At 23.6% G+C, this 12,238-nt stretch overlaps 1 protein-coding gene across 3 annotated transcripts; it reads right to left on the bottom strand.

Annotated features, from left to right (window-relative positions):
• Positions 1–665: 665 nt before the first annotated feature.
• Positions 666–11,506, bottom strand: LOC126901708 (hamartin). 3 transcript variants are annotated; one of them, XM_050678398.1, is made up of 22 exons: positions 11,305–11,506; positions 11,018–11,210; positions 10,802–10,942; positions 10,573–10,690; positions 10,370–10,505; positions 9,009–9,121; positions 8,765–8,951; positions 8,614–8,687; positions 8,396–8,526; positions 7,526–7,677; positions 7,379–7,468; positions 5,861–6,082; positions 5,552–5,644; positions 5,153–5,330; positions 4,872–5,068; positions 3,375–3,498; positions 3,042–3,310; positions 2,163–2,288; positions 2,000–2,101; positions 1,669–1,906; positions 1,214–1,607; positions 666–1,084 (listed from the first exon to the last, which is right to left on the bottom strand). In XM_050678398.1, the coding sequence occupies exons 3-22, from the start codon at positions 10,902–10,904 to the stop codon at positions 1,081–1,083; spliced, it is 3,051 nt and encodes a 1,016-aa protein (XP_050534355.1). In that variant the 5' UTR covers positions 10,905–10,942; positions 11,018–11,210; positions 11,305–11,506; the 3' UTR covers positions 666–1,080. The 3 variants fall into 3 exon arrangements, with proteins under 3 accessions (XP_050534355.1, XP_050534356.1, XP_050534357.1); XM_050678399.1 differs by having other exon boundaries at positions 11,029–11,210; XM_050678400.1 differs by lacking the exon at positions 5,861–6,082 and having other exon boundaries at positions 11,305–11,505.
• Positions 11,507–12,238: the final 732 nt, after the last annotated feature.

Raw genomic sequence — 12,238 nt, 5'->3', positions numbered from 1 at the left:
TATTAGATTACGTATCTAGAAATTTTTAAGTTGTGGTGAGATATTTACTTAAAACCAGGGATTGAAATAGAACCTATAAAACCAGTTATTTCATTGTAACCTATTTATTTTTAAAACCTTGAATTTAAATAAGAATATTTATTTTAATTTACATATTTAAAGCTTTTTAAATAGTTTTAATTTTTAACTATTTTGTTCGTATTTTTTTTTTTACGATTCATAACTCTAATTTATTTTACATATTTAGAAAAAATTGACTTTTTGGAATGGTTAAAAAGTATTTAAAGATTAGTATACTAGATACTATACTTTAAGTAACAAAGAAAATAACAATACGACATTAATATTAATTTATAAATTATGATTTTAAACAATCAAATTAACTAATTTTTAACCATACATCTAATTTTATAGACTAATAATAGGTCATCAATACAAAACATAATAGACCAAAAAAAAGTGAATGTTACGCCATAATGTATAATTATGTATGAAATACCAGAGTAAACTTTGTATTATTATGAAATTAGATTCCAAATGGGGTGTCTGGCATATCTTTAGGGGTTACAGAATGATATTCTCATGACAGCTTGACAAAACTTCATTTTGTATAATTAAACCTTTTTTTGTTGATTGAGATTATATCAAAAAGGAAAACAAAATAATTAATAAGTAAGGAAAGTTTATTAAGTTGAATAAGTAATTTAATGACATTTTACGGTTTAAATTGTTCTCTTATATAAATAACATGAAAAAATTACAAAATTGCAAAATGAATGGTATCAAGATTTAACATATGAATCATAAAAACATAGTAACAATTTTTCTAATTAAAAAAAAAAATTTTAACAATTTTTAAAACAAATATTGTAGATGAAAATAAATAAAAATAGACACTTTTGAACTCACAAAATTACTACATGTATTTAACTTTAGCCAATTTTAATATCTATTTAATCATTATAAACTATAGATGAAAAAAACTTCATTGAAATAACATTGTACACTGTTAATATAACTATTCCACCTAATTGAACGTCAATAATTATTTGTTGAGTATTTTTGAGATCATATAATATATTATCTGAAAACCAACAATAAAGTCACTCAAATTGATTAGGAATTTTATAAGTTTACAATAAATTAGAATATTTATATAAGTTAAATTACTACTCCTTAAAAACTATCACTCATAATGACTTAAAAGAATTACATAGGTAGAGTAACATCATGATTTTCATCACTTTCTTCATCATTTTTAGCTAACATCATATTTAGTCTAAATTCAGCTCCTTGACTACTTATTGGAGAATTAGTGTTGACTAATTTAATGTCAGTATTAAATTTTGGAATATCAGTTAAACACTCCCTTTTACTTAATTCTTCTAACTCGTTCTGATGATATCTACATTGCATTTCTTTTAAAATTCTACATTCTTCTTCTAACTCTGCGATTTGTTTGCTATAATGTTCTTTTACCCGTTCTATTTCTCTTTTTTCATTTTGTAAACTTGCATCTTTAATTTTTAACCTCAATTCAAGTTCTGCTATTCGGGAATTTGTTGCTTCTAATTCAGCAGTTTTTTTATGGACCATATCTTGAAGTTCTATAAAGTAAGTATAACTTAAATAACAAAAAAAAAATTATAATTAAAAAATGTAATTTACCACGCGTATGGTGCTTATATGATTCTTGGCTTAACATAACATTAGTAGCATCATATTTAAGAGCATTAACATGAGTAACAATATCACGTTGTCGAGACTGCATTTCTCCACTAATGACTAGCTCTCTTTGTAAATTTGTCACAGTGTTTTTTAACTCTTTACTTATATCAGCAGCAGCTTGAACTATACTTAATTCACTCAAAGTATTAAACAATTCTCCTTTAGTTTCAGATAATTGCTAAAAAGTTAAATTATAATTATTATTATAATAGTAAGTACTTTAGGCAATACATGTGAATGTTATAAAATTGATAGTTTATCTTTTACTAACTTTAGTAACTTCAAAAGTCTTCATTCTCTCTTGATTATAAAGTTGTTCTAATTCTTGACAATTTTTATTTGCAGCTTTTGTTTCTTCTTGATATTTGGAGCACTACAAACAATTTTTTTCACTATATTGTTAAATACTTAAATATTTAATTAAGTTTACTTACCTCAGTTTGTAAATGTGATACATTTTCTTTTAGTTCATTAATTTGATTTCTTGTTAATTGTCTTAGTTTTTCAAGTTCAGAAGTTATACTTTTGAATTCAGTTTCTAGCATTATAACTTGGTCTTTCTAAAAACCAAATAGTTATTTTTTTATATTAAAATTACAATTAATCAATAAAGTTGAGGCACCGAAAGCTGAAAAGGTCAAAGTTACATTTTGGAAAAAATTAAATAAATACATAAAGTAGTTATGTTTGAAATGTAAAAATAAAGACTGAAAATAATCAAACAAACTTTTTCCTTGTAAATTAGTATGGAAATTGAACTAGTGTAATCATACAACACGTAAAATTTGTTGAATGATATAAAAAATGTTTTTTTGAAAATGGTTAAAATTAATGTTTGATTCAAATAAATATTTGTATTATTTAATTTAGTTCATTATAAAATTGAAAGTTCGATTAGATGCCAAAATCTAAATTTATAACATTACTATTAAAAAGAAAAATTATCATTATTTGTGAGGACTAAAATTCTTATTACTTCTTTTTTAAATAATGTAGTATTTACTATCATTACATTAAATAAATTATTTTAACACATTGATAGACACTACTGCTGTAGCAATAATATATTTTGATGTAGAGTTATTACTATTGTAGTGATATTACTGTTATTGTAGTATGAAAAAATTCATGTTATAGTATTACAGCTATTGCAGTAATATATTCAACTGTACCATATATTAAAGAAAATTTGATAAACTCTGTAACTGTCGGTTAATGTGTTAAGAAAATAAAATTCTCAAACTTAATCATATCAAAATCAATTTTTTGTTACTTTGATTCCTTCAGTTTTGGGTACCTCAATTAAAATTTACCAAAGCAGAGTTGTGCTCATCAAGTGCCCGACTTGTACGTGATTTGCCTAATAGCCTACGATTACGTTCTGCATGAACTTCTCTTCGGTTGCGTTCAAATTGTAACTGCAACGTTAAAAGAGATACTTGGTCTTGTAATAATTTAACATCCTCACAAGATGCTGCAGTATGTCGATGATTTAGAACAATAGCTGATGTCCTTACATACTTTTCAACTAAACACAAAGATTCATCTTCTCGAAAATTAGTATATGATTTATTTTTATTACCTAAATAATAAGTCAAATTAAAACAATTATATATTAAATTGGTCACATTATTTTAAAATATTACTATTTTGTGAATCATTATAAGCAGGAAACAAACAGTAAAATAAATGTTCATATGGTAAAATATGTTCCGTTTGAGTAGATACTGTCAATCTTTTGGTTACTTGATTTTCTTTTTTAGTATTTTTCTAATAAATAAATTTTATTTTAATAATTTTAGAAAAAAGTATAATTTTTCTGGGTATTTTGCAAAACTAGTACAGTTGAACTTTGATTAACTGACACTCATTTGTCCATCAGTTTCTGTTATTTGTCATAAAAAAAGAATGTGATCCTCACGAGCACAGCTAACTAATTATGGTGTAAGCAATGCAACAACTATATATAAATTGTTTAAAAATAGTGGAAAATTCTATCTGTTAATCATCACAGTCATGATCGTGACAGTGACAGTTAATCAAAATTTCACTATATATTAAATTTATTGATTGCTCAATAGAAATAAACCATACAGAGTGATTTATCATAAACCACTCATTTCTTCCTAAAATAAATACAGTATAGTAAAAAGAAATTTGGTTTTATTAGTTACAAGTATTTCTTGATTATTCAGCTAGTCAGGCCTAGATTTAAGAGAGGGCAACTGGGGCTACAGCCCCAAAGCCTCCACAAAAGAGGGGTCCCTACAATAGAGAATTCAAAAAAAAATTCAAATTCAAAATAGTAAACACTATTAAACAAATTTTCTTTTGTAATGTTTTTCGCATTTTATCTTTACCTACAGTACTTTGTACAAACATGATTATATTAAATATTAACAGAATTCATAGATCTATATTTGTTCACAATAAATTATTTATTGGAAAATTCGACGGAAAAAAATTGTTCATTTTATTTGGAAAATAATTTGGGACCAGGGAGCCTCCACACCTCTAAATCCGGTATTGCAGCTGGTAATTACTTTTAATATCATTCCTTATAACTAATAGAGTTGTCAACTTTAATTTTTTAATATTAATATAGATATTTAACTTGTTTATAAAATAGGAAATGATCTAATTAAGAAAATAACTGATCAATATTAACTTTTGGACCAAAATTTTGGAATTTATTAACATTTTCATATTTGGACGAAAGTAGTAAGGTCGAGAAATATTGAATGATATAGTCGTACCTGCACCTCTCATCTGATCTAGATTTTAAAATCATCATAACATCTGAATTACTAATCCAAAAGTTATTGACTTATCATTTTCTTTATTAAAAAAAATTTTTTAATTAAATATGGTTTTTTTCATTATTGTATTTATTTTATAAGTAGTCGTTTATAATAAACTGATCATTTTGTATTTATGGTTAATAGTGACTAATGCAAATTAATGTATTTTAAGTGCGATAAAAATTCCTTCATGATAAAATTGACTTTTCATAGAGCAAATAATAAAAAAAAACACTTGTACGTAATATTTTATCAATAATCACAAAATAACATTTTTATGACATCAAATTTTTGAAGAAAAAAACCACAGACTCAAAAATGTAACTTAAAGGTGTTTCTTACTGACGATATACACGAATGACCATTACTAATATTTCTACTATCACCATGGTCATCTTCACTTTCTTCTTGTAAAGGTGTGGTACCATTAGACATATTATTTCCATTTGTTTTTTTAATTTCTGGACATGAGTTAGCTCTTCTTACACTTATTATTGAAAAATCAGTACCTTCTCTAGGACTACTTCCAGTACTTGGACCTAAAATAAGATTGAATTCTATTAATTTTTAATTTAAAAAAAATAGTAGACAAAGTTACACTAAAATGAAAATTTTAAATATACCAATAAAGCCCATTGTTTTTTCAGGTGTACATTGACTATAATAACGGCGCCGTGTTCTTACACTAATGATAAATTCTTTAAATGAAGCAGAATCAGGCATATGCAAACCACCTTCATGAGTCTGGCAGGGTGATCCATTACTTTGTTGATCACATTCAATTAAATCCTCATCTCTATTCTAAAGAGAACAAAATATATTAAACTCAAATAAACGACAAACTATGTACTAGAAAATTATATTTATAAAAATACTTAAAATATATAAAAAATGTAAAATAAATACAATTTTTGTTAGTAAATGTTAGACCATTAGCTAAGTCTAAATAAGCTATGTACCTAACAAGTAAGAGTTGGAATTAAGACACTTAATTAACAAATCAATAAATCTAATTGTGATACCTGCATAATATCTGAACTAGACATTAATTGTAAGGGATTTGCAATGGGTTTTGCTTCAGAACGTATATTTTCTTCTTTATTTGTTTCTGTTATCTAAAATAATGTCAATAACAGTACACATGTGAATATAAAAGTATCTGGTTTTATCTAAGTTAAAAATTAAATTAAAAAGCAATTAATATTGATTTCAATTAAAAACCGATATATACACTGAAGTTGTCAAAAAAAAAATTAAAAATTATTCAACACTTTTACTTCAAGATGCTTTTAACAAACATAAGTTTGTTTGATATGTAGGCCAATTTCTACCTGATTACGTTCCATTAACATTCTGTCCATTCTACGGACAAGTGCTTGTGATTGGATTCCTTCTGAAGGAAAAACAAACCCTTCTTTTCTCAATGGTGAATTAGGTTGCGAATTTGATGTCAATGAATTACGTCTAGACAAGTTTTCTAGACCAAATGAATTCAATGCTCTGACTACAGTAGAATTTATGGGTGGCACTCTGGATTGTTGATATTTAGCATCCTTTTAACATTGTAGGATATAGGTCAAAATAAATTCAGAAAGTGATACTAATAAAGCGATAGTTGAAAATTTATGAAGATTAACTTCCACCGAACGAATAAAATTAGATGAACATTAAAGTTAATTATTTACATATAAAGCTGTAATATATTAATCTTGAATATTCAATTTCTTATTTAAGTTTTCATTATGTTAATTAAAGAAATTTAAAAAGGTTTTGTGCAATATAAACATCCATTGCAATATAATAAGTAACAATAAGTAATTGTTTAAAGTAGAAGTACATATTAATAAAAAACTACTAAAATTAAGTCGAATAAAGAGCTAAAAAAACCAAGATTATTCATATATTATAAATACGTTTGGAAATTTATTAAATAATTACACAAATGAGCTTGAAAATTTAAACATTAAAAATTCAAAAGTTTTAAAATTAAGATGATGTTTAATACATATATTTTTTTTTAGACTTTAAATATTTTTAATATATTACTTATTACATAGTTTGAACAAGATAACACATTTCATAAATAAACATAAAATTTATTTATAACATTTATTACCCTACATAACATTAATTCTCTTATTAAAGTAAAAAAAAAATTATACTAAGTATAGCAGAAAAGATTAAATGAAAATAGCATGATTGTCAAGTACAAAAAATTTATGTTTTTATACAACTTAAATAAATTATTTAAATATAATAAAAAAAATAAAAAATGTATCTAATAATATTAGCATGGAAAAAAAATGTTTTATAAACGGGTGATTCAGTTTGATATAACAATCAACGAACAATCATTTTTGAATTTTTGATCTTCTATTAATTTCTCAAAGTCATTTATTTTTATTTTTTAATAATTTTTTATGCTAATATTTAAGTGAAAATTGAATTATACTAGAAGGTACATCACAATACTACTTTTAGCATTCAAATGTCTGTAACTCAAAATATTACTGTCCAATTTACTGTTTATTTTTTTAAGAATAGAAATTTAGAAACAAAAAATTAACCAATTATTTAAAATACAATAGAAGTTTACAAATGCAAAACTAATTTAGAGACTGAATTACTGTGTATATTATAACTTATATAATATCAAATAGCAAAATAGCAAAAATTAAAGTAAAAAGATTTTTTATTTAAACAAATATATTACATAATGGTATACAGCCATATATACAATTTTCTATTGTGCAAAAAATAAACAAGTAAAGAAGCAAATACACATAATTGCACAGTACAATTAGCAGTCAAAAGAAAAAAAAAAGAAACAAATTAGAAAATCTATTTACCCTGATTGGAGTACTTTCAGGAGTAGCTTCTATTGCTGCTTCAGGTGGAGAATTTTCATTTTGATTCAATAATGTAGCTGTGTAATAGTTCTAAAAAATTGAAACAAGAAGTAATAAAAACGGATATATTTTAATCCTATGTTTTACCTGTAAATTAGGAGTTGTAGGAATAGATTGAACAGAATCACAATGAAATTCACCACAATGCAACATTGGACTCCATAAGTCTATTTCTTTATCTTTATTTATATTTGGACTGAGAATATTCCCAGCTGCTCTGATACTTGATTTCAACACTTCTAAAAATTATAATAACACAATTTTGGTGATACTTTTTTATTAACAATATTTTTTATATTTCATTTATAAGAGTTATACTAAAAAATGAGATGAGAAATTATTATACTATATTTGAATATTCTACAATTCCGAAAATTTTTTAATAATACTTGTTAATATATATTCATATAACAATATTGTTGGACATGAGAAATTAACTAAAAATTTTTTTCCAAAAAAAAAAGTCATTAAGCATGATATAGATATTTATAAATTTTACTTTAAAAATTTTCAAAAATGCATGATGCTACTAAACATTAATTATTCAATCAAAAATTTTTTGTAAGTAAATATCTTTAATTTTAATGTATTATCTAAGCAATACACTAATTGGAGATATTAGTATAAAAAAAATGTTATAAATAAAACTTTCAATAAAAAACTTCTAAAATTATACGAAAAAAATAAGAGTTCTAAATTTATTCTCAACTTAATTCAATAAAATACTTGAATCATTTAAATAGTATTATAAAACGTCTGTATTGAAATTTTATATGATAAATATTTTTACTAAATTTGCTTAAGTTATACCTTTTTATACTTTCTAAATAAAATTTTACTTTAAACACTTGACATGCAAATAATTTTGTTTAATTTTATATAGGATTTACATTTTATAATATTAAATTTAATTAAATTATAATGAAGCGATATAATTTAAAACAAAAATAAAAATACCAAGAGCAGATGAAAATTTTGTTTCTGCAGTATTCCAGGATGAAGACGATTGATAATTTCTGTCACTATTTTCCATTAATGTATATCTTGTACATTCCATAACAACATCATGCTGTTCCATTTTTTTCCATCTATAAAATAAATATTTATTTTAAAAATATCTTTAAGTTGTATTGCAAATTGTTTAATTAATTGTTGACTATCAAGATATTAATTACCTAGCAGTAGATGTTTCTAAGTCTTTGGAGCTTACAACTAAACTGGGATGCATTCTCATTGTTTCTAACATAGGCTAAAGCAATAAAAACATAAATTATTATACCCTAAATGTAATGATTTTATAAAATTAATATAAGTTTTTTTTCTTACTTTTATAGTATGATTAAAAACTACATGGTTATCCTTCTTACTATATTCTAACTTTAAAAATGAAACAAACGAGCACGGATACATGCTATATAATTGAACAAACAATACATATAATGATATTTGAAGGTGAAATAAGTGTATTTCAGGGGCTCGGTGTTTGTGTGATGTATTCCAAGCTGCTAATCGACTTTAAAAAAACATTTAATTAAAAAAAATATTCCTATTGTTCTAATATAAAACATACCTAAATCCTTCAAAAATATCAGATAAACTTGAAGCAATTAATGCAGGAATAACAGTTAACAAAACATTAAGCACAAGAAGCGCACTAGTTATTGTAATTATTTCGTTTTCAACCTGTTACAGACATAAATTTTTTACAAAATAATGTATAATGTAACCTTATTAAATATAAAGTAGGAAGTACTATTTGAAATAAGTGAAAAATGTATTTTATTTATGATTAATTTATTCATATATAGTATATTAACATACATTTTTTACATTTCAATATTCAAAAATATTTTCAATTCAACATAATATATAAGTAAATGCATTTGCATTTGACATAAATTTTTTTTTTTTCAAAAAGAATCCCTTCTCATTCATATTCACTAAAAATGAATGTATTCATGTTAACATTCATTAAAAACTGTTTTATACAATATTGATTAAGCTTAACAGTATAATATTTATAATGGTGAAACCACCCCCTAACCATTAAAATTTACCCACTATTATTAGATCTTTAAAATGGATTTTAAAAACTCCAAAATTTTAAAGTTATAAGCAAAAAAGACCATAAAAAGGAAAGACAAGTCCTATATTGTAAGACGATAATTCTCTGTATCTTTTATGTAGGTAATGAAAATTTAAATGATAAAAATTTTCTTTATTATCACTGATACACTGTTCGATATACAAGTTATACAAATTAGTAACTAAAACATAATAAATAATTAATATTATTAATGAGTAAACATAAATATTTGTTATGCAAATTAAATAAATAGCAGTGTTTTTTATTTACAATAACTATTAAATATTATAATATGGGAAGATGGTATATTTAGCCTATTAAAGGTTAATTAAGATTAGACTAATTATTATCATTTACTAACCCCTGACTATTTTAATTCATTAAACTAGGCCTTTTTAATAATGACTTAAGAGAGAAAATGGAAAACTACAGTGGATTAAATAGTGAACAATTCTATTTTACAGTATAAAAGTTTTAAATAAGTAAATTAGATGGGTTTTTAAGGTTAAGCTCTTTACAAAGAAACTTGTAAGGACCTTAATAAAATAGTCCAAATCTTATGAAAGATATAAGGAATATATCTTCCATAAAATTTGGAATAAAATTAAACAAATCAAACAATCTTTTTAACAACAAATAATAAAATTAAAACATATAAAAGCACCATTTTAACTATATTTAGATTAAATAAATTTTAGTTAATCTAATTATACATAAAATCTAAGTAAAAATTCTCATGTTTATAATAAATAAAATAGTTAAAATATTAGAAGAAGAAGACTTATTTCAGTTTATTAAAAATCTTTATTTATTTTTATTTTTTGATTTCACTAAAATATAATTACCTTTAAAATTCTTATTAAATCTTTAATTAAAGAATGATTAGTTATTTTGAATAGCCATGTTGGTTGTCTTTTCACTACATGTCCTAGTAATGTGAGTGCTTGTAAGCGGCTAGAACTACGTAAACCATCTCCAAGTCTTCAAATATAAAAATTAAATTACTTACTAAATAACTAAAATGATTAATAACTTCACAACAATTTACCTGTCAAAGAGATATTTGTCATGTGGTTCCCTTATAGCTACTAACACTTCAACTGCACGTTGAGATCCAGTAGACATAAAGTAATCATACATTCCATTTAATAACCAAGGTTCCCGAGCTATAAGATATATTATTTAGTTATAAAGGTAGGTTGCTTTAAGTTAAAATTGATGAAACTTGATTTTTGAAATTATTAATAACAATTAATCTGACTGTAATAATAACTCACTACTATTAAATTGTTCATGAAATTTATGTTTAACATCTTCAACTTCATGAGCTTGATTAGATTCTAAAGCTGTAAATAATTCCATTACCTCCATAGCTATCATTTTTCCAAATAAACATTCTACAACTGTTTTTTATTTAACTGAAATAAAAATCAAATTGTATTCAAAATGTATGACGTTGTATCATGAAAATGTAATCATTAAAATTTACTCACAAAATATTTACCAACTATCAACTATAACAACAATTCATTACACAATCTATTTACAATTTATTTCAATAAGAAGTGACTCATAATAAAACTGGTATAAACTATAATAGTTTTAATTAATTTATCTACAATTATATAAAACTGCATTAGCCAATTTTCTTAACATAAGCACGAAATATGTTCGGTGATAATATTACTGTAAATTTACACATTTAATATTAATCGTATGTAAAGAATAATAAATTTAATTATAACACTATAATTGATTAATAAAAATATAGTCAACTAACCATAGCTCTTTTAATTACAGTATTTGTAAGAAATTTATTAAAGAATAACAAAAACTTTACTTAAACAAAAAATAATAATTAATTTTATGATTGCTTTTAATATTAAATATGTATAAGCTAATAATTTTTATATAATAACAACCAAAAGAAAAACTGAATGTTATTCATTTTTCCTTTCTTTTTTTAGCTAAAGTACACGATACTACATATTTTGGTTATAATTCAGTACAATATACAATATATAAAAAATACTTATTACTAAAATTTTCATAATAAGGTGAAGTATCTTCTTACAAAATTGATAACAGACACAATGCATCCAACATTTGGTTAAATTTATCAGCTGATTTTTAATCTAAAATGTATTCAAGGTCAATTAATAAAATTCTTTAATTTTCATTAATACTACGTTAGTATTTATTTAAATGCAACATGCTGGTTTAGTAAACACTTCGTTCTGTTCACCTGCTGAGCTTTTTATTCTCTTATAGGATACTTAGCTGAGTCTCTTTTAATTAAGAAATTATTAATGTATGACGTTACAAACTAGTGTACAATATAAAAAGCTTTGTGACGTAAGAGCCATTGTTATCACTTAACAAAATTAAACTTCTAAAATGTTGGACTTTTTGATAAATTTTCATGTTAAAATTTACAAAGATTAATAACTTCTTGAACAAATAATAAGTTTAAAAAAAATGGTTTTATCTTATAAGTTTGTTGATGCCCATAATATTAGCACAAGAAGTTATCATAATTTTTACCATTAATAAAGATTTTATAACCACAATGATTTAAAGTGAAAATTAGGTTGCATTTTTATATTTTAGCTTCGATGCGAAGCTGAGAAGGTATTAATTTTACTATGATGTGTTTTTTTTTTTATTTTTTTTTTTTTTATTTTAGCTTCGATGCGAAGCTGAGAAGGTATTAA

Source organism: Daktulosphaira vitifoliae, unplaced genomic scaffold, assembly GCF_025091365.1.
Source record: "Daktulosphaira vitifoliae isolate Bord-2020 unplaced genomic scaffold, ASM2509136v1 Scaffold_3, whole genome shotgun sequence".
NCBI classification, from domain to species: Eukaryota; Metazoa; Arthropoda; class Insecta; order Hemiptera; family Phylloxeridae; genus Daktulosphaira; species Daktulosphaira vitifoliae.
The sequence above is the reverse complement of the archived record's forward strand: the minus strand, read 5'-3'. Positions and strand labels throughout refer to the sequence as shown.

What these genes read in the sequence shown, in the direction of transcription:
- LOC126901708 (XM_050678398.1), bottom strand. Translation starts at nt 10,904, where the DNA reads ATGATAGCTATGGAGGTAATGGAATTATTTACAGCTTTAGAATCTAAT. An exon ending in TTAGAAACATCTACTGCTAG is followed by an intron (nt 8,527 to 8,613) that starts GTAATTAATATC and finishes TTTATTTTATAG; the next exon opens with ATGGAAAAAAATGGAACAGC. An exon ending in CTAGTTCAGATATTATGCAG is followed by an intron (nt 5,331 to 5,551) that starts GTATCACAATTA and finishes TGTTCTCTTTAG; the next exon opens with AATAGAGATGAGGATTTAAT.